We start from the raw sequence: 23229 nt of genomic DNA on the forward strand, positions 1-23229 counted from the left end.
CTGTTCTTTGTGAGTATTGTTTCCGCTGCAAGTATTCCTGCCTGTTCCGTGTTTCCCCGTCGTGTTGGTTTATCTGTCCGAGTATGTCTGTTCGTATTTCATGTCTGGACTGCCTGCCTGTTATGACCCATGCCTGTGTTTTCGACTCTGCTTATGGTATTCCCCGTAATAAATCTCGCTCATCTGAGCGATTGTGTCCGTCTCCTCGCTCCGTGGCTCGTGCCACGTTACATAATCACGGATCAAACGAGGACACAGCGAGAGAGCGAGACTCCGGTGAGTTTAGTCGCTGTAACGAGTTGTTGGCTGCTTCCGTGCAGTTTAACTCTCATGTGTTACAGCGCGAACGAGCCGGAGACAGGAATACCCCTGGCGCTGTGGGAACAAGGAAGTCTCGTCGCAGACCGAAGAAAGCACAGTCTCTCACTGCTGGCTTTCGCGACGAGACTCCTATTGAGCGCTGGGAGTCTGCCCTGCTTGTCAAACACCACAGGGGTGAGCAACCTGTGGTGCAAGCAGCGGGCAGACGGAACGAGCGCACAGACGAGCCGTGGCTTAACCCTCGGTCGGCTCTCGATGGCTGCTGCGAGCTCCCGACGCCTCAGAGGAGGCGGAGCCATCGCAGAGAGAGCCACCGAGGGGCTTGTGTGTCTGTGTGTTCTTCCAGGCTCAACCCGGACCCTGAGGAGGAGGACCTAACCCCGCTGATCCCGCCGGCTACTCCACACGACACCCCCAAGTATTTTTTGGGGGGGAGTACGAGCCACGTCGGCTTGGCGGTCCCGCCCCCCGATGACGTCAGTATGGCGGTCCCGCCCCCCGAGGACGTCAGTATGGCGGCTCCGCCCCCCGAGGACGTCGGCTTGGTGGCTCCGCCCCCCGAGGACGTCGGCTTGGCGTACACGCCCCCCGAGGACGTCGGCTTGGTGGCTCCGCCCCCCGAGGACGTCGGCTTGGCGTACACGCCCCCCGAGGACGTCGGCTTGGTGGCTCCGCCCCCCGAGGACGTCGGCTTGGCGTACACGCCCCCCGAGGACGTCGGCTTGGCGTACACGCCCCCCGAGGACATCGGCTTGGCGTACACGCCCCCCGAGTGCATCTCCTCACCTCAGGTTCCTGTCCCCGCTGCCCGTAGGCAGTCCGTGCCTGTTCCTGTCCCCGGTGCCCGCCGGCAGTCCGTGCCTGTTCCTGTCCCCGCGACCCAGGAGAGGTCGTCCACGCCGGTTCCTGTCCCCGCGACCCAGGAGAGGTCGTCCACGCCGGTTCCTGTCCCCGCGACCCAGGAGAGGTCGTCCACGCCGGTTCCTGTCCCTGCGACCCAGGAGAGGTCGTCCACGCCGGCTCCCGTTCCCGCTGCCCGCCAGCGGACCCTGCCTGTTCCCGCTGCCCGCCAGCGGACCCTGCCTGTTCCCGCTGCCCGCCAGCGGACCCTGCCTGTTCCCGCTGCCCGTCTGCCGGCTTCTGTTCCCGCTGCCCGTCTGCCGGCTCCTGTGCCCGCTGCCCGCCGCCCGGCCGCACCTGTGCCCGCCGCCCGGCCGCGCCTGTGCCCGCTGCCCGCCGCCCGGCCGTGCCTGTGCCCGCTGCCCGCCGCCCTGTGTTCCTGCTCCTGTGCCCGGGTTCCCCATGTTCCCCAGTCCTGTCCCTGGTTTTGTTTTAGTTCCTGTCCCTGTGGTTGTGTCTGTCAAGGTCTGTGTTCCTGTTCCCGTGTCTGTTTCTGGTGGTGTCGTCTCTGTCCCGGTCCCCGTGTCTGTTCCCCAAGTTGTTACCCACCTTGTTCCTGTCCCTGTCACTGTCGTCCAAGCCGTGTTTGCCTCAGTGTTTACCTCTGCCCTGTCCCCTGGCCCCGCTCCAGTGTCTGTCCCCGGTCCTGTCCTGTCCGGCCCTGCTCCTGTGCCTTGCCCTGGCCCTGTCCGGTCTCCCTGTGTCCCGTGTCATGCCGTGTCCCGGCCCAGCTCTTGGCCTGTCTCCCTGTCTCCGGTCCCTGCCTTGTCCCAGGTCCCTCGTCCTATTTTGTCTGGTCCTGTCCCTCCGGTCTGTCCGCTGTCCCTGTCCTGTCTGCCCTTGCGTGCCCCGGAGTGGCACGCTTTGAGGGGGGGTTCTGTCACGTAGGGCAACGCCCCCTCTCGTAGCTGTCACTCTGGGTTCCCTCATGTCCGTGTTCCCTGCCTGTTTGTCCCGCCCTGCTCGTTTGTCTTTGTGTTTCCTTGTTTGTTGCCACGCCCCAGTGTCATTGCCATCACCTGTCCCTAGTTAGTTTCTATGTATAAAGTCCCAGTATTTCCCCAGTCCAGTATCCGTGATTTTGTCTACTTCGTGTCTTGTGCTTTGTTCTATCCTGTTCTTTGTGAGTATTGTTTCCGCTGCAAGTATTCCTGCCTGTTCGTAACAAAGTATTAACCCTTTTTTGGCTAAGAATAAATGCATTATGAAACTGTAATTATTCTTTACAATAAACAGCTGTAGTTTCAATGATTACAGAATATACCTGGCAACTGAAGTTGACAATAAAATGTAAAAATGTAAAAATAACTAAAAATATTACAGTTTTTTTTTTTGTAAATTTACAACTGTCACAGTACGGTGGGCCCCCTACTGGTCGCCTTAGTTGTGTTGTGTTGGTCCCTCAGGTGGGCGGAGCCCACGATCCGTCTCACCTGAGGGTCGTTTGTCTATATATGTCTTGTCTTTGTACCAGTTGACCACTGGTCATTATATCCTTCATTTGGATCATGTCATGTGTTTTTGGTTTGCTCACCTTTCTATTAAACCTTCCATTTTCCCTGAGACTTGGCGTGATCGCTTCCATTTTATTTCGCTCACCCTGTCCGTCACAACAACATTTTGCATTTTCATTTAACTTGATTTAGGCTCAGCTGTGAAGTGTTTTCACATTTGCATAATTTTACAGTGCATAAATTATAATACATACAAAATAACAGTTTATGTTCCTTGTAACGCAGCATGTGCTGTGGAGCGAGTAGGCAGACACAAACGCTGAGGAGAGCGAGATTTAATAAGCGGAATTCCATAATCAAAGTCGTTCACACAGGCAGGGGTCAAAACGGGAGAGCCTGTGTGAACGAGACAGAACGGTAACAAAACAAGGTGAACGAAACTTGTGCATGTGCGAGTGTCAATTGCTAAGCGGGAAGACCGCTAGCAACCGCGGACAATCTATAATACAGGGTTGCCAACTTTTGACGTTCGCTTGGAGTGAGATTTTAACCTGGAGGAGGTGGCGAGAGTAAATTGCTGAGCGGGGGGGTGGCGAACGTAAAATGGACACAAATTACGTGTTATATCGCTGGTGGTTGGCGCCAGAGCAAACTAGTAACTCATTGAATCATATATGTGGATCAGAGGTAAACAAACTGGATTTTTTTTTTTGGCGTGAGATATCGGAAGTGTGGCGTGAGAGCGTGTGAAAACAGTCAAATGCGTGTGTCTCACGCTCAATGCGTGAGAGTTGGCATCCCTGATAATACTAGCAAAAACATAAACAATGTAACGCTTTGGTGCATGGCACTATAGTGAGCTATTTTTACAACAAGCCCGCGGGCACCATGTCGCCCGCGAGGACGTCACGAGTCCACGTTGGTGACCCCTGGACTAGAGAAACACAGGGACTATAAATACACGGAACTAAACTAGACACAGGTGAAGACACTGATGACACGGGCGTGGCAGACGGGGAGGAACCGTGGAGACAGACACGCAGGGAACAACACAGACACGCAGGGGACAACACAGACACGCAGGGGACAACACAGACACGCAGGGAACAACACAGACACGCAGGGAACAACACAGACACGCAGGGAACGAGACAGACACGCAGGGAACGAGACAGACACGCAGGGAACAACACAGACACGCAGGGAACGAGACAGACACGCAGGGAACGAGACAGACATGCAGGGAACGAGACAGACACGCAGGGAACAACACAGACACGCAGGGAACAACACAGACACGAGGAGCAGGAACCTGAAGTGACAGCTAGAGAGGGGGGCGTAGCCCTACGTGACATTCCTTTTAATAATGTTTAATTAATGTTTAATGTTTAAGAAGAATGTCAGAATATGCATCAGATATTATTAATAATATTAATGCAAGTAATTGGCAATAACAATCACAGCATTCTCTACTTATGCACCGTACATGCTTTAAGCACTGCAACTATGCAGCTCAGGTCATATATAGCCTTAACCATCAAAACTAAAAGACTTATTTTTTAACTAAAAAACTAAGTCTTATTTTTGACTGAAATCTCTTCAGACAAAAAGATTTTTAAGACCTTACCCTCAAAATGACCCCCTGCTCCCCACCCACCCCATCACATGATGTTGTCAATCATGCGTCATTATGTCAATCAACATCAATCAACATCAATCAACGCCATAATGTCAATCAACGTCAGTGTGTCAATCAACATCATTATGTAGATCAAAGTGTATTAAGCATTAAACAATATTAAACACACACAAACACATACATACACACACACACACACCAAGTCACACAGACTCACGCACACACATTTCCCTCTGCCAGGGGATGGTGCCCTTCAAAAACTATTACCTCCTCACACAATATTTTGGGAAAGCCCCCTACCCACCCGCGACACACACACCCCTCCTAGTCACACAAATGCACGCGCACACATTTCCCTCTGCCAGGGGTTGGTATCTGCCAAGATGAATAACAATTGCCTCAAACTTAAACTCTGTCTGACTCTTTCAGAATACGCTCTCCCCGTTCTCTTTAGCTCAACCTTTAAAAAAAAAACTTTCTTTCCATCACTTTCTTGTATGCTGCGATTGTTCCAATCTTTCATAATAAAAGCATTGAGCTTTTGCATAAGGATCCCTCTCCGTGTCCTTACTACGTTACAAAATACTTTGCCTTCAACATGGATCCTGCAGAAGCCCAAGCACATCTGGCACATCAGGAAGCTACCATCACTGCAATGAATGAGAGCATTAGGCAGCTCACCGAGAGGACTCGTAAACAGGAAGCTACCATCCTAGCTCTCTCTGAGGCCGTCCACCAAGCCACCGCCACCACGCAGAATTTAAATGCCGCAGTGCCTACGCCCATGGCAGCTGCCATGTTGCCCTCAAGAATCCCGGTCGCAGTTCCAGAACGATACGACAGATCCCCTGAACGTTTCCGTAAGTTCTTAATGCAATGTTCTATGTACTTTACTTATCATCCTGCCCAATTCCAGACTGAACGCCAAAAAGTACATTTTATTCTGTCTTTTCTCACCGGAGAATCAGAGAATCTGTTCTCGGCGCTGTTTAGGTCTGTCGATCATCGCGCAGAAGGACGTGATATCGGCACCCAACTGTGCGAGATCAAACAAGGGAGACACAGTGCTGCTGATTATGCTCGAGAGTTCCGCACGTTAGCCGCAGGGTTGGGGAAACTCTGCCCTGAAAACCATATTTCACCATGGGTTGAGAACTGATCTTCAAGTAGAGTTGGCCTGTAGCAGCGACAATCTGTCACTTGCGAACTTTATTCAAGCTGCAGTGAACATGGATAAGGTGTTAACAATTCACCGTCCTAATTCCGGTAGGTCTCACTGGTCTACTCCCCATGTTCAGTCGTCCCATTCCCTGGGTGAGACGTCACATGATTTTCCAGAACCCATGCAGTTGGGTCGATCTCCACTTACTCCTCGAGAGAGAGCCCGTCGTATCCGAGAAGGTCTCTGCATCTACTGCGGTGAAGAGGGTCACTTCCATGACAGATGTCCTGCACGGCCATCCTGTTCCAGAGGCGGATCTCCCTCACGAGACAAAATAAGCACACCTTTACTTTCTGTAGCAAGTCCCAGCTTAACCTACCAGTACAACTCATCACCAGGGGTGGAAAGTAACTAATTACATTTACTCACATTACTGTAATTGAGTACTTTTTATGAGTAATTTGTAATTTTCTGAGTAGTTTTTGAAATATGTAATTATTACTTTTACTTGAGTACATTTTGACCCAAGTAGTTTTACTTCACTACATTTGAACGCCCTCACATTACTGAGTAAAAAAATATTGATGGTGAAAAATTAAATGCGGGCAGAAATTTAAACTTCTGAGTCCCAGAACTGAAGGCTAATTGCGTGACCTTGCCTTGCGCGCACCCTTTCCATTGTCTCATAATCAGGTCGTAATCTGGTGCACTTTTTTTCCAAAAGGATTCTATCTATCAGGTTCTGTGGGATCCTGTGGACATTTTATTGTGAAAAGTGGAATCCTGTGGGCACTGTATTTTGAATAGTTGGATCCTATGAGCGTTTTAAATATTGGAATCCTGTGCGCATTTTGTTTTATTTTGAGATGTGGGATCCTGTGGTCATTTTATATTTTATTTTGAGTTGTGGCAACCTGTGGGCATTTTATTGTGAATAATGGGATCCGGTGGGCACTGTATTTTGAATAGTTGGATCCTGTGAGCACTTACTTTTAATTTGTGGGATCCTATGAGCATTTTTTAAATTTTTGATGTGGGATCCTGTGGGCATTTTATTGTGAGTAGTGGAATCCTGTTGCATTTAATTTGATTTGTGGCATCTTGTGGGCACTTAATTTTGTGTGCATTTTGTTTTTTGAATAATTAGTCATTTAAATTTTTTTATTCTTATCATAGTGTTGTCCGTTGGACAATAGGACTGGAAATAGTTGTGACTGTCCTTGTGCTGTGAGGAAGTATGTTCCTGAGCCCAGCTGATCTTTTGCAAGTGTGGATGTCCACTTAAACACGCTTTGAAATCGATTAAAACAACTTGTGCTGAATTTGGTTCATGATTCATCCATGCATTAAATAACTGAAAATAACTAAGTAACTTAAATTACATTTTAAATGAAGTAATTTTGTACTTTTACTCAAGTAAATTTTGAGATGGGTAATTTTACTTTTACTCTGAGTAGATTTTAGGCAAAGTAATGATACTTTTACTCAATTACAATTTTTCAGTACTCTTTCCACCTCTGCTCATCACACATAACTAACTACTCAGCGTTAGTGGACTCTGGCGCTGGAGGTGACTTCTTGGATACTGAATTGGCTAATTCGCTACACATTCCCACAGAATCAGTATACCCTCTTAGAATAAATTCAGTAAATGGTCAACCCATCGGAGACGGAGTAGTGAAAATACGTACCAAACCTGATTCTCCAAGTAGGCTTATTTCACTCCGAAATGAGGCAGTTCTACCTGGTGTCTTCTCCCCGAGATCCTATTATACTCGGTTTCCCTTGGCAAATCATGATCCAGTAATTTCATGGAAAACAAGAGAATTAATAGAATGGCGATCACACTCCGTGTGTCACGTCCGTCATGTCGCTTCAGTTTAACAGCCCTTACGAGAGAATAACCTGTACGTGAAGTCAGAAAAATGCGATTTCCATGTCTCCACTGTTTCCTTCCTCGGATGCACCCTCTCCCCAGGCTGTGACAAGCTGGCTCTCAGTGCCTCACGGACTCTGCCTCCCCATCACGATCTCAGACCGGACTGACCACTCCTGTGTAGCCGCACGAGCTAACCAGCATACTTCCATCACTTTCTCATACGCTGCCATTGTACCAGTCTTTCATAATAAAAGCGTTGAGCTTTTGCATAAGAATCCCTTTCCGGTTCCTTATTACGTTACAGATTAACAATCTATAATCCATTTCTCTTTTTCCCCCCATAAGAATCATTCTCAACCAACCAATCCTGGGCAAGCTTTCAAGCTTTTTCATTTTTCCCGTGCTGAGCTGGGGGTCTAGTGCTTGAGCAGAAAACCTGACTATCGAGAAGAAATCTTTTTCTTGGAGGAATTATGTGTGTCACACATCAATATTAAATTAAATGTACCAACTCTCCAAGCTTCCTTTCTCTTTTCCAGAGAGAGGCCTCAGCGTCTCAGCCACAGACTTAAAAGTTGTAAATTGTCGTACCTCTCCTCTTCTCCTGATGCATCTACTGCACAGACTTGTTGCAGATTACCATCCTTTCCCTAGTCTCACCTACACACACACACACACACACACACACACACACACACACACTGGTATTTATGTTGGATGGGGACCAACTTTCTGGTCATCACCTGTGGGGACCACCCTTTCTAAAGGTTCATGAGTCTTGTTTGCAGTAAACTGCTCTTTGTGTTGCCTTTGTAAACACTTTTGTCACTAAACTCAGCATACTCCAATGTGCATTCATCAGATCAGATCACAAACCAATATAACCACTACATTACTACAGTGCGAATGGTCTGCACTTTATAAATAACCAGTAATATTTTTGAACAGTGTCAGGTGATTGTACAGTGTCAGATCAATGCAAGGTGTGTCAGGTCAATGCACAGTGTCAGGTTAATGCACGGTGTCAGGTCAATGAAGTTTCAGGTGAATGCATGGTGTCAGGTCAATGTAAGGTGTCAGGTCAATGAAGTTTCAGGTGAATGTATGGTTTCAGGTCAATGAAGTTTCAGGTGAATGTATGGTTTCAGGTCAATGAAGTTTCAGGTGAATGTATGGTTTCAGGTCAATGCACAGGCCACTTGCAGAAAATCAGCTACAGGACAGTTTGGCTAGGGGGGAATTTCTGTTTGGAGAAAGAAACCGCTCAATTCTACTCATTCCTTGTTTGTAACCAGCTTTCCAATTAAAGCATTATCAGAATTATTAAAAATACATCTGTGTGGACTAGACAAACCATTCCTGAAGCGTGCTCGATTCCATTCCAGATTTAGACCTTTCTCACCTTTTGCTTTTAGAAAGATTTTAATTAGTTCATCCACAGACATTGCTAACAGTGTGGGGAGGATTTGAAAGGATTTGAAATTTTAATGACTACATTTAATTCTTTAATGATCCAAGTCTTACCTCAGTACTTCACTAGTTGTTTAAGTTAGAAGTGAACTAGAGCATGACACACAAATCCTGCATTGCAAAATCTGAAATACCTTAATTTAAAGAGGGATGATTAAAAACCCGATAAATTTGACGCATTTCAACAACACAGGAACATTACACTGACACATCAACACAATCAAAAACAAAAGTGGATAACAAAGAAGTACGTATTAGTGCATTAGCAGCTCTCCATGCAAAAGGACAACAAACATGTCATGTTGTTCATAACTGATCAACAAGACCAGGTCTCCATCATAATGCCAATTCACAGCGCAAAATAAATAAAAAAGTTTTTACAACACCTAAAGAGGTATATAGAGGACCATAAAAACAACTGACATCTTCACAATACTATACACTTATTCACAAAGTAGATTTTCTATTTACTGTGTGACAATTTGACATTCACATGTACCACATTCATGAAAATTACTACTTTTCACAAATAAATTGCTAATTTAACCACAAAATAAGTGAAAGGATCATCTGCCACACAAAACCATTCAGATTTGCCAGTGATATCTGTTCTCCATTTTTAACTAAAACTGGAAATATATAGAGCTCATTATATCTTTATTCTATGGGATTTCTTTAGTTCTGATTTTGTTTTTGGCCTGCAGCACAATTATAAGCAGAAGCAAGCATTTGATGGTAATTAAATGAATACTGTCCTTTAAAAATATGTATTTACAACAACATACTTTGCTTAGATCTGTTGATTAAATGTTCTTTATAGTTTGTGCAGTAAGGTATGTGGGTGAGGTTAACAGCAATGTTCAAAGATTTAGTGTATACAGAATTTATACTGAGGTTTAAAATGTGGACCTAAAATAATGTTCACTGGCTATTTAAAGAGAAACATGTGCAGGAAGAGAACACTACTTTGAGAAGAATGCAACCTATCTTTTTTAATCCTCAGTACAATGCTGCAACACAGCAGTAGCTTCTAAACTCTTCTTGGTAAAGTGCATGGGAATAAATACATTTTAATGCAAAATAGCAATATTTGGGAAATGGCAACAAAATAAAATATATTGAACTATATGCCTATATCTTTTAAAAGCATTACATAGACCTATAGAATGAAAAACAAACTATATATATATATATATATATATATATATATATATATATATATATATATATATATAAAGTCAGAAACTGCAGAGAGAGTCACTGACCAAGCAATTATCTGCAGGTTAGATTTCACCAGTTCTTGAACTACACAAGTGCAGGTCACAAGGTGTATACTACATTGAAGCGCTTCAATCCCTGAACAGCTGTACAAAATTACACTCAGCACTACAGACAACCTTATATCTCTAAACAGCCTACAGTTTAAATGATCAACTGAATAGAATACACAAACAAAACAAAAAAGGAAAATTATCAGTTTTTTACACAACCATCTTGCCATACCTTCACAAAAATCTCATTTATGCTCTTGACATTCTTTAAGTGTGGTCATTTTAAATAATCTATTTATTGCACTCAGAGTATAGCTAAGTTATCATATATGGATTTTGGCAGTCAACAAACAAGCAATCCTTCAGTAGAGGTCCACTGACTATAGAAGGTTCTATAAAGGAAATATTCTTTAACAGAGAAGCTTCTGTGTTTTTATTTGTTTCTATTACTGCAGCACTTGTCCTAGGATGAGCCCTAAATGCAACACATTTCAGTATCAGAGGGTTTTTTCAAACAGTGACATCAGCAATGTATTGTGGTATCACTAAATGTTCCTTTATGTGTACCTTTATCTATTTGATATGATGATTTGAGGGCCTAAATTAATTAAAATCACTATGAATTTTTTTAATTAATGTTTGTTTAATGCTTTAATGCTTTTATTCTCTTATTAAATTTAGCTCAAAAATTAACTTTGTTAATATAACGAGCAAACGTTGAATGCTTATTATAATTCAGATTGCCTTTAAGTCATATGTAAATCTCACTCGCATTAAAATATCACTAAATATCCAGATGCTGTGATGGTGCCCCTGCTGCTGGTAGTGCCGTTAGACAGTGATCTAATTACATCTGGCGTTTTGTTTACATTTCATCGTTTGCTGCACATGTCTGTTTTGGGCTATTGCCATGACAACTCGGGTTGCATGCCTTGTCTCACCAAGTGTGGTGTTGTGTTATTACACAGTTTCCTACTGTGTTCTTTACCGATTGTCGGTTCTATGGTTAATTTTATTGTTATGTTGACTTTCTTTTGTTCTAGCTAGTGCGCTTTTATGTTTGGTTTTGTTTCCTCATTTATCCTCTTCGGAGACACACCTGATCCCTCCTTTTTCCTGTAGACTCTATGCTTGTGACACAACCAAAAATAATTGTAATCTAGTACAATAAAAACTATTAACTATGGATATTGCACCAAACCATGAACAATATAATTACACAAAAATAAATTAAATATAATTTAAAATTAGTATTATATTTTAATATATAATATACTAATCTTCACTAATAAATGCTATAAAATCTACACTTTCCTGGACAGTGGAGTTTTAGTTCTCCTCATTAGACTTAACCAGTGGCTCATCATTCTGATTCTTTGTGGCTTCTGAAGTAGACTTCACAGAAGAGCTGGGATTCTCCGACCCAGAACTGGCTGGCACCAACGGAACTTTCTCCTTTTCTGGAGACACAGGCAATCTTCTGCTCGTCTCCCTGTCTGGGTCTGGAGCTGGGGCCCCGCTGAAGCTACGCGCAATCTCATCAAAGGTTCGGCCTTTGGTCTCAGGAACACGGAAGAATGTGAATATGAAGAAGATGATCAGGAAGATCATGAAGATGATGAAAACATATGGCCCACAAAGTTCCTGTTAGATAAGACACAGTGCATTTTAATATGAGTCAATATTAAGGCAATATATTTCTATATTTTACTTAAAAACAAAATGATCTTTTTGTAAGATGTAATCTAATGCTAAGACAGAAGGATTGGTTACCTCTAGTTTGGGGAAACTGACACCCACAAGAAAGTTGGCAGTCCAGTTGGAGCAACCAGCAACGGCCATTGCACCAGGACGTGGTCCCTGGGAGAAGAGCTCAGCCACAATGAACCATGGGATAGGTCCTGGCCCCATCTCAAACATAGCCACGAAACAAAACACCGCTGCAATGCTCAGGTAGCTCAGGGACTGGATATGCTTCTGCTCAGGCAAGAAAACAAGCATAAACAAGTCAGTTTTTTTTAAGACTTTTATATCATTGATAATTGCAAGCGCATAAAATTCAGGAAAAAATTACATCAGTTGACATAAGATGGAACCTACCAATAGAAGGGCAATGGTCAAGACCAGAGCACTGATAGCCATCCCTCCCAAGCCAATAAGGTGCAGTGTTCTTCGTCCAGCTCTCTCAACAAGGAATAGCTTTAAGCAAGAAAGAGGTCATGAGAGGAGAATCACACATTCATATACATACTTTACATTTTTCAGTCTACTACTGCACTGTAGGAATAAACTAATAAAATGGGCAATAATTCTGTTTACTTATAAAACAGAAGAACACCCATTAAATTGTAACACACTTTTAACAGAAGCTAAAAGGTAGTTAAACTCATTTTCAGTGACTTTGAAATGTGTGACAATCTAACGCATATTCAACATGACAACCATTTCACCATGTCTTACTAAAGCTGTTTTGTAGCTCTTTTGTAGTTTTATTACATATTTTACAGTGTTACAGTCACAGTTTTATTACATATTTTACAGTATTTAAATAGTACTTTCCCAAATGTTTTCTGGTATCCATGCACAGTCAGGTGGGAACTATATTTACAGTATCCTAGCAGTAACACATTACCATAATTTCTTCAAATCTCCAAAAGAAAACCAAGTGTTTTGTAGAAATGTTTACTAAGTTTAAGTGTGTCAGATCTATGGAAACACAATGCAGATGTTGTACAAGAATGTGAGATTGAACACGCTGGAATATAATCCAATACTCAGGCACCTACCGACACAACAGTAAAAATGGTGTTCACAACTCCAGCTCCAATGGTAGCATATATGGGTTTGGTTACACCAGCGGACTCAAAGATACCCGTCGAGTAGTAGAACACCTGAGAATATAAAACACCGAAGGAGAGCCATGTTACTTATGTGGACACTGATGAGACTCCATTATGATGTCCATTATAATGTTGTCCACAGAGGTTTGTTCCACTTACAGCGTTGATGCCAGACAGCTGCTGAGAGAGTTGCAGCATGATGGCGATGAGAAGAGGCTGGCGGTACGTGGAGCTGCGGAAGAGTTCGGGGATGGTCACCTTCTTCTCCATGTTCATCTTCACACTTTCCTCCTTCATGTCCTCCATGTCTTTGGACACATCCTCACAACCACGAAGACGCACCAGTGCTAAGACAGAGAATGGCAGTTGTTATAAGACTGTCTGGTACAGAACTCTGGGTGGCGAGGGCATTGTTATGGTCTGTGTTACGGAGTAAATGGGAACAGCTCAGGTTATATCATGGCAAACCCGCAGTGGGGTGACATGAGGTTAACTACATCATAAGTCAGTCAAGAGGACAAAAGGCAGAAAAATGGCAACAGGTCAAGAAGATGCTGAAATGAAATGAATGAATGAATGAAATAAATGAAACCATATATATATACAAAATGGAAGCTCAGAAAGCAACATCATTGTAGAAAAAGAGTAGAAAAAAAGATATGGTGTAATTAATCTGATCTTTTTTATATTCATGTATATGTTTGTATATGCATGTAGTGTAATATATCTTTATTTATCCGATATCTTATATATGTGTGTGCTGTATTTGTCTCAAAGGCGAATGTCATATCCTGCTGCTGATCTTTAGGATTAAGGGCTTTGAACTTCATTTCTTTAGTCTTTCTTAAGCTATAAGACAAATCACTCCTGTCTCCAATGTTTCCGTTTTAAAGTGTATAACTTACTGGCCTCGTGTGCATCTCCTTTTGGGTATACAGGTCTGGAATCTGTATTTGAGCTATTCAATAGTCAAGCAATTGTAATTTGAATATTCTATATCCTACTTTTTATGATATAGACTTGTATACACTAATGGTAATAATCAAAAATAAAATCCTATTATCAGGCACATAGAAAAGTGTCCTTATGTAAAAGAGATTGTGCTACCTCAAAGCTTTAATCTTGCGTTGGTAGATTAGGTCTCACCTTTGCAAGCCTGCTCCTCCTCGTTGAGGTTAATGAGCAGGTAGCGCGGACTCTCGGGACAGAAGGGCAGAAGCAGACACTGTAGCACAGCCGGTATCACGGTGAGCGCTAGCAGCAGTGGCCAGAGCGTGTCTGAGCCCAGCAGGAACTCTAAACCCAAGATCTACATGCAGCAGAAAAATGGGATAGCAGGCACACCTGTAAGCCTTGTGATTAGTATGTTAGCCACAGCACATTAGCTGAAGTTATGTTAGTTTGGTTTAGCATGTTAGCTTGAGCCAATTTAGTTACATAAAAGAGGGCTGATTGAAGGACTAAAAGTTAATTTGGAAGCGGAATGAACTTGCAGCTTGAAGTATTGGTGGAAGTATCTATCTTTCTCAAAAATCAATTCAAAGTGTACAGATTTATCTAATCTTTAATTGCCACAAACAAACCAGTTTTAGAATATGGCAATCTTTTTGATCTTGTGCTGAATGACAATCAAACACGCCACATAAAAGTTCACCTGTGCAATCAAGATGCCCACCACCACACCAAGCTGGTGCAGAGTCCCAAATGCTCCACGTAGAGGGGTGGGAGATATCTCCCCCACGTACATTGGGGTAAGTCCAGTGAAAAGGCCACAGAAGAGCCCAATGATCAGCCTGCCAACGATGATCATCTCAAAGGAATTTAATAGTGTGCACAGTCCCATCAGTGCACCGCCAATCAAAGCCAAAATATTCACCAGGAACATGGACTTGCGTCTGTGAGTTAGAACAGGAAAACCATTACCGTTTACCATACTTTTAATGGAAGCCAATAGGCAGTTAAACACAATCAATAAATGTTTGAAATAAGTAACAATATGGCACAAATTCAAAATGACCACTACTGTACTTTAATTAAACTTGTTTTAGGATGTGACAAACATGAGAGTGGGATAGTAAGATATCAGAAACACATTCTCTTAATTTCATTCTTTTGGAAAACGGAATCTCTTAAATTGCATAAATTAAAATGCATAAATAATACAGATTTACAGTTTTTATGCTTTGTATGGATATATCTTAACCTACCCAATACATATTTCTATATATTGTAATTTCTGCACCTAGTTTTATCATGATAGTGAAATTATGAAATGCAATGTGTTTAACACTCCATAATAAGTTATTTTTACACATCCTAATTGCACCTCTCTGACATCTTGATATCAAAAGTAAGTGATTATCTTAACAAATGGAAACGCACATGTGTACCTTATTTATTGCAATAGTAACATATTATTACTTATATGAGGATATGAGGAATGTAATACTCCTAACTGTGACGGGCAGGTGTGAGCAACAAAAAGGAAGCGATCACGCCAAGTCTCAGGGAAAAAGGGTGGTTTAATATAAAGTGTGCAAACCTAAAACCCGTGCAATAGATCCGAATTAAGGATATAATGACCAGCGGTCAACTGGTACAAAGACAAGACATATATAGACAGACAAACGACCATCAGGTGGGAACGGATCACGGGCTCCGCCCACCTGAGGGGCGTACACGACGTCACACAACAACAACAACACAGCCGCTGTGGACAGAGGCGGCCGGTAGGGGGCCGCCTCACCGTGACAGACCCCCCCACCAAGCCGCACTCCCCTCCACTGGGTGTGTGGCACACAGCGGCTGCACAACAACACGAAGGGGCAGGAAGGCAAGGACAGGCAGGGACACACCTCCTGCAGTCCACGAGCTGAAACACAAAACACATAACATTAGTCAGCTCACCTCCCTGGGCGGGACCCTGGACCGACTGGGCCGTCAACAAGACAAAACCACGCCCCGGTCGGTCACAGGGCCCTCACGCCCTAACCGGCCTTAAGCCGCATAGCCCCACAGGTGCGAGGACGGCGGGCCTCGGCTCCTTGTCCGTCCGGGGTGTATGTGTGTGCAGGTTACCTCCCTGGGGCGTGGCTACGTCACCTCCAGGACCCCGTGGAAGGGTCTCCGTCCTGTGCAGGAGCTCTTCAGACCGGAGCCCCATGGTCCCCAAACATCCGGGGTCCCCAGCCCTCTAGGGAGGGGCTCTTTCCGACCGGGCTCCGGTCACCCCACAACATAAGGGGGCTCCTGCCAGCTGGAGACCCCCACAAGGTCCAGGGATGCCACGATTCAACGCCAGGGAGAAGCACCTGCACATAAAACACAAATGCACACACACACCCACACACACCAACACAGAACACAAACGCGCACTACCCTGATCCCCCCTCCAGGGGGGAGGGGTCTCCATTCTAACTCAGGAGAACCCCCCATTTACCTGGTCAGGGCCTCCCTCGGGAGTGACGCCCTCCGTGCCACACCCCATGGCACGGGACCACAGCCGGTCCCCCCCCAAACACACATTCAGGGGGAGGAGCATGCGTGGAATTACACGCAAACATTAGACAACACGTTAGGACACAACATGCACACAAAGACTCGACAAACAGAACTTAGTGCGCAGACACTGAACGAACGGGACCGATACTTGCGTGCACTACACATAACCGACGGTGACGCGCCGCTCAGAGTAGCAGTCGCTCCCCACATAAAACACATGACACACGGGGAGCGAGGCGACAGTGACGAGCGGCGACCGCGTCACACACACAAAACACTTAACATATAACAAACGCGCACGCACACAGATCCTCACGTCCGTTCACCTGGACACACTAACACCACACAAGACGAAGAGCTTACCAGGGAGACTGCCTTGGTCCTCGCCGTGCCACAAACACAACACGAGCACGGCGGAGCTCTTCCAACAAACAAACGACAAACACGAAGAGTTTTTTTCCCAGGGCAGACAGCCCTGGTCCTCGCCGTGCCACAGACAACACAAAAGCACGGCGGAACTCTTCACAAAACACCACGCAGACAAACACTTACCACGAGACATGACCACGAACGAAGGAGAAAGAAAGAGACTCGGCGGCTTCCGAAGGGTGGCTGGTCATTCTGTGACGGGCAGGTGTGAGCAACAAAAAGGAAGCGATCACGCCAAGTCTCAGGGAAAAAGGGTGGTTTAATATAAAGTGTGCAAACCTAAAACCCGTGCAATAGATCCGAATTAAGGATATAATGACCAGCGGTCAACTGGTACAAAGACAAGACATATATAGACAGACAAACGACCATCAGGTGGGAACGGATCACGGGCTCCGCCCACCTGAGGGGCGTACACGACGTCACACAACAACAACAACACAGCCGCTGTGGACAGAGGCGGCCGGTAGGGGGCCGCCTCACCGTGACACTAACTCACTTAATCTCCATTAACCTCAGTTATTGCCATCTGGTGACAATCTGGTGATAACTGACAAACCCATGTCCAAAATGTTATTAATTTGCCCAATAAACATAAGGTATAACAGTATTTCACAACCACATTCCACATTCCATGAAATGCAGAAAGACTGAGAAAACATTTATATGTGCCCTAACTAGACAGTGCAGAGGACAGAGGACAGACCCTAGTGACAGAGCACCATCCCCACTGGGCATACAAGCACACACATTCATGCACACTCAGACAACTGTTTTTACTGAATATGATGAGACACGCTGTCACACACTAAGGGAGACATTTGTCAGCGAATGCCAATTTACCTAAGCTCCATGTTTTTGGACTGTGGGAGGAAACCAGAGACCGCAGAAGAATCCAACACAGACAAAGGGAGAACATGGAAACTCCACACAGATAGGGATCAAGACCCCAGTGCTGAGAGGCAAACATGGTAACCACCAAGCCACTGTGTTGCCGTGCCCTGTGTGTGTTGGTCTTCACTGTGTTGCCGTGCCCTGGTGTGTGTTGGTCTTCACTGTGTTGCCGTGCCCTGGTGTGTGTTGGTCTTCACTGTGTTGCCGTGCCCTGGTGTGTGTTGGTCTTCACTGTGTTGCCGTGCCCTGGTGTGTGTTGGTCTTCACTGTGTTGCCGTGCCCTGGTGTGTGTTGGTCTTCACTGTGTTGCCGTGCCCTGGTGTGTGTTGGTCTTCACCGTGTTGCCGTGCCCTGTGTGTGTTGGTCTTCACCGTGTTGCCGTGCCCTGTGTGTGTTGGTCTTCACTGTGTTGCCGTGCCCTGGTGTGTGTTGGTCTTCACTGTGTTGCCGTGCCCTGGTGTGTGTTGGTCTTCACTGTGTTGCCGTGCCCTGGTGTGTGTTGGTCTTCACCGTGTTGCCGTGCCCTGGTGTGTGTTGGTCTTCACCGTGTTGCCGTGCCCTGTGTGTGTGTTGGTCTTGTCCTGTGCTCATCTTTTTGAGTCTGTGACGTGTTGTGAAGCGTGTTCTGTGTTTGCTACAGCTCTAGTAGCATCACCAGCCATCACTGTATAAATAAACCTACATCATTACTGCAACGTGTCTACAGATCCTCAAACTTCTTGCACTTACATCTAAAATGTAGTAGGCTATGTAATGTAATTTTATGCATTACTGACCTGCACAAGGTCTCCTTGTGATTCCTGATGTGTTTAAATATAATAAACACTTGCATTCCTGATTTTAACAAAAAGTTTTGGCAATTGTTTTATCCTCCAGCACCCTGCTGAACTAACAATGATGAATTCTGCAACATGGTGCTCACCACTCAGCTATGAAGGTAGGCTATTAGCTTAGCACCACTCAGCTATGAAGGTAGGCTATTAGCTTAGCACCACTCAGCTATGAAGGTGGGCTATTAGCTTAGCATGGAAGGCTAGCTTGGTGTGGTAAGTTACTATCCTAGCTATGTAGTTAAGTGTCATTTCATTAATACCTTGAAATGCAGTATTTGTCTTCTACAATACATGAAATCCATAATTTTTGTGAAACTAAAACTGTTAAATTAATGTTTTTTAATTCAATTAGTAGGGAACTAGTTATAGTTTTTATATCTTCCATTTAGAATACAGAGCATACTCCAATTGCATAATTTATTATTTAGCAGTGTTACTTATTCATAAGAGTTGACTAGATGACGAAGAACACCTTTAAAGCTATAGAGGTTTCTCACTTACCGCCCAAACTTGTTGGAGATAACACCAACACTGAAAGAGCCCACCATACCACCAACACTGAAGATGGCCACTGCCAAGCTCCACACGATCGTGCACACTCCAGGACTGATCGGCACCCCATAACGATCCACCCATGTTTTATTGAAGAATGACCGCAGTTTCTGAAGTGTCAGGAGAAGTAGTTGCTATGAGAATTTCTGCTGTACATTTTTGATGGTGATTCATTTTCTAATTTGATAAACATGCATGGCAAATATCCCCAGGTAAAAACATGTAACCAAAATAACAGATGTATACAAAACACACACACACACACACACACACACACACACACACACACACACACACACACACACACACTTTACCTGTTCAGGTGCATTGATGACTCCTGTGTTGTATCCAAACTGCAGGGAGCCAATGACAGCCGTACACAAAGAGAACATGAGGTAGCAAGTAACTTGGTTCTGCCAGAGAGAGAGAGAGGAGGAGCTCTCAGTTATTTAGGGTTTGTGTAAACAGATGGTAGAGTATATCTACTACATTTTATATTAACACCATTACAAAAACTAGGGATCAACCCCTATCAACACCACAGCTACTGCACCACTATGAGTCCTAATACATGGTACTGGCCAATTAATGCCGACACCTGATGTTGTTTCTTAGAAATGTCTTTGTAAAAATGTGGCAATGTTTTAACTTTTTATATACATTTTATTTAAACACAAATGTTTTAACAAATGTTGGATGTATATCTGTCTCCACTATGTTACATTAATACCAAGATACCTTGCTCAATAACTGTGTATAGTAAGTATTAGTATTTACATATAAGTATTTATTTGCATAAAAGTTTGACTCAGTGATCCTTACTATCTGCTACTAATATATCCAATATAGTTTGTTTTCTTACATTTGTATGTTGCCTTTACCTTAATTAGCTATTTGAGAGTATCTACATAACTACTGAGCAACTGAAAGATATTTGCACCTTTGAACTCAGATATGTGCTGCATTATTACTGAACTGGTATGCTTAGTGGTTGGAAATTTGGAATTTTATTTTTTTTTAATTAAGTGAAATTGTACTGAATGATCTTTATGTAATACTGTACAATTTACCATCTTCTTTCATTAGTTTCCATTTGAATACAAATGTTTTATGTAATAATTTAAATTATTACATAAAACTAATAAGGGACATGTAGTTAAAGACTCATTCTACTTTATATATAGAGTAATCATCTCAATAGCTGCCACATGGTGATGTATACAAGTTTTAAAGATGAAGATACTCGATAAGTTCTGGATTAGTACTCAGTATGGACCCTGAGTTTGTTCATGTATCAGAACGAGTACTGACCAAAGTGGGACTGTGGCATCTCAATTACAAACTCATCAAATCATAAATATGAGTAACAGTAGCCATGGTGTGCTCTGTTCTCCAAAGCCCTTCATCAGTGTCCAAGAATGGCTGTGTAAAACGAGATCATGCCAGGGATGTGGCAGACAAAAGCTCCAGGTCTTTCTTTTTTGGTTTTGCTGAATCCTGGTTTCTACAGCTACAGGACATGGCCAACGCTGAGAGAGCAAAATCCAGTGGGCTACGTGATGCTAGAATGAAAGAAGCTCTCTGCTGAGATGACCTCGTGTTGACCGTCATCTGAGGTGTCACATGGTGAATAAATGAAAATAAACTGATGTGGAAAGTTTGTGGTGAGTGCACTGTACACAACTAGCATACAGTGGAACCAGCAGCATCTGCACAAAAACAGTACAGCTGAAATGTTCAATGAAGAGAAAAATTAAGCCGTTTCCTTATAGCTTTACAGCCCCAGTATTTTTATTCTGAGATGTCTGCATCTACTGTAAACAAAATGCCACACCCCATAATGAGGCAGCTGCCACTCCCCCCCACATCTCTCTGTCTGTCTGCCCATCCAGCTGTATGTCCCTCTCTCTCCGAATCTATCTGGATTTCTTTCTGTTTCTCTTCCTGTCACAATGACTCTGTAATTTTGAGAAAACCTGAGCTGGTTTCAGCACTAAAGATTAAGACAGACAATAGGGTTCTGGATCAGCTTCTCAAGGTTATTCACTGAAAAAGTCCACTGCTACGGGCAGGCCAGGTTACACAGGCACAACAAAGTAAAAACAATAAAACAGTGTTCCTTTCATTACGTTAATGCTGAGAGACAACTATTATTGCAGAACGTGTAACAGCTCCCACAAACATCAACACAGGGTTTTAATACAATTAACTTTGCAGCCACAGTCCTTTCCTTCCAAGATGTCCGCCTTATCCTCTGTTTCTCTCCTTCCTATCACCGTTTCACCTTCACTGCCATCACAACACCCTGAAGGTGACAGCTGTATTGACACGTACGATTGAATTCCTGCTCCATTTTGACTAGAAATATAAAAGAATCTCCCCATGGCTCACAAGAGTACTAGATGCATTACTCAAGACATTGTTCGTGTCTGATGGTTTGGTACAGCATTTTTATCCTATATTTCTTAAGTTTAATCAGCTGTAATCCCCACAGCTGTAAACCCCACAGGTGTCACTGTCGAGATGCCGTTAGAATTGGTAAAAACAGAGAAACCACTCACTGTCTCCCCCGCCATCTTCAGAGTGGATCAATCCAAGATTCTTGGAGAACGTGCGTTTTTGCACACTATATCCGCGAAGGTTTGGATGGAAGATATATCTGGGAGTTTGCTCAAAATAAACAAACAAAAGAGAAAGAAAGAAAAGGAAATACATTTGAGAAAAGTCGGAACTCAATTAATAAAAGGTAACTGAATGTTTAACTCAAAAGTCGTATGCGAACAACAGGTACTTGCTACACTGTGAGGTCCTAGCTCGTTATTATTCCCCGTCACGCCCAGGAATACTCGCTTATAATAAGCCTACCGCGCACGATTATATATAAGACGAAGTAAAAGTATTCAACCACATGTGAATTTGATAATCACAAACGGTATGTTAGGTATACATATCTATATATAGTGTTTGTTGGCTAGCTGTTTTACAAATTACGAAGTATAGGCTACATTAAAACTGAATGCCCTCACGGTAATGTGCCTGCCATGAAAACGTTTCAACCGGATCAAGTCTTCATTACGTTAAGAGTAATTTGAGCCATCGTAGCCTAAACTCATTAATTCGCAGAGCAGCTGTCACCAGGCATAAAAGCTGAAAAACATTACTAAAATGTTTTACATGCAGGTAAATTTACCTTCTACGATGTGTCCAAATGTCCCCGCACTTGACGCCCTAATCCACTGGTACTGATGTGCTGTGTAATTCTGGGCTCAGGGAGATCTTCTTCCGTTCACCAGGACTACGAGACAACCCGCACGTTGCCCTCTGACGAAATACCACCGCTTCGCCTCATATAATAAGAGCATCCTCTGCGCAAGCTCTTTTCTCACGTTCATTTATACGTGGCATGCATTTTGCATCAGGTCTTGTGACAACTCTCCGTCACAGCAGCCGGCGTTTCGTGGTTCACCAATAGCCTACAGCGTGTGTACATCAGAGGACATTGCTAACCTGGAAACTATGGCTCCTCTGTCGTGCCCATGATGCTCCGCGCAGGCGACCTTGAGAAGATCAGAGGAGATATGGTGCTGATGCAGGCTAGCCTGTAACACGTATCAGCACTTCCGCCTTGTTTAGTCAGTTCTGCAATGTAATTGTGTGTATTTCACCTGTTAAATTCGTGCCCGAAACTAGCTATGAGGACGGTAGTTTCAGACAGCTTTGTCCCTCTTATAATTAATTATGAAACAGCAATGTTGAAACAGCGACGTCACATTTCTCTTTCAAAACAGCTTATCCAGTCAGGTGATGTGAGACGTCAGCTCAGCTCTCGTACACGTACATGTGTGATTTGTGTTGATAGTGCAACGAAGATGATTTCACCACAAACAATAGGTAGCTAAACAAATAGCTGTTCTCCTGCTATGCATGATGTAGTTCATAGCTTATGTACAGCTGTGAATAGCTCCCGGATACTGACCCCCATTCCATGGACAGAAACTGATATTATGGGATGCATAATGTTGTTGTCTCAGATCATTCAGCAGTGATTAAAGCTTCCATATGTGCTCAGTAGGAAATGTAAATA

The 23229-nt window shown here is 43.9% G+C and overlaps 1 protein-coding gene across 1 annotated transcript; it reads right to left on the bottom strand.

The window, feature by feature from the left end:
- Positions 1-8811: 8811 nt before the first annotated feature.
- slc2a3a (solute carrier family 2 member 3a) lies at positions 8812-22933 on the bottom strand. The gene is made up of 11 exons (XM_077008019.1): positions 22336-22933; positions 21707-21804; positions 19460-19558; positions 19095-19255; positions 14591-14831; positions 14083-14245; positions 13096-13283; positions 12883-12987; positions 12197-12295; positions 11870-12073; positions 8812-11740 (listed from the first exon to the last, which is right to left on the bottom strand). Exons 2-11 carry the CDS (start codon positions 21719-21721, stop codon positions 11426-11428), a joined length of 1590 nt encoding a protein of 529 aa, XP_076864134.1. The 5' UTR covers positions 21722-21804; positions 22336-22933; the 3' UTR covers positions 8812-11425.
- Positions 22934-23229: the final 296 nt, after the last annotated feature.

The sequence above is a fragment of the Brachyhypopomus gauderio genome, chromosome 6 (genome assembly GCF_052324685.1).
Source record: "Brachyhypopomus gauderio isolate BG-103 chromosome 6, BGAUD_0.2, whole genome shotgun sequence".
In the NCBI taxonomy this organism is placed as follows: domain Eukaryota; kingdom Metazoa; phylum Chordata; class Actinopteri; order Gymnotiformes; family Hypopomidae; genus Brachyhypopomus; species Brachyhypopomus gauderio.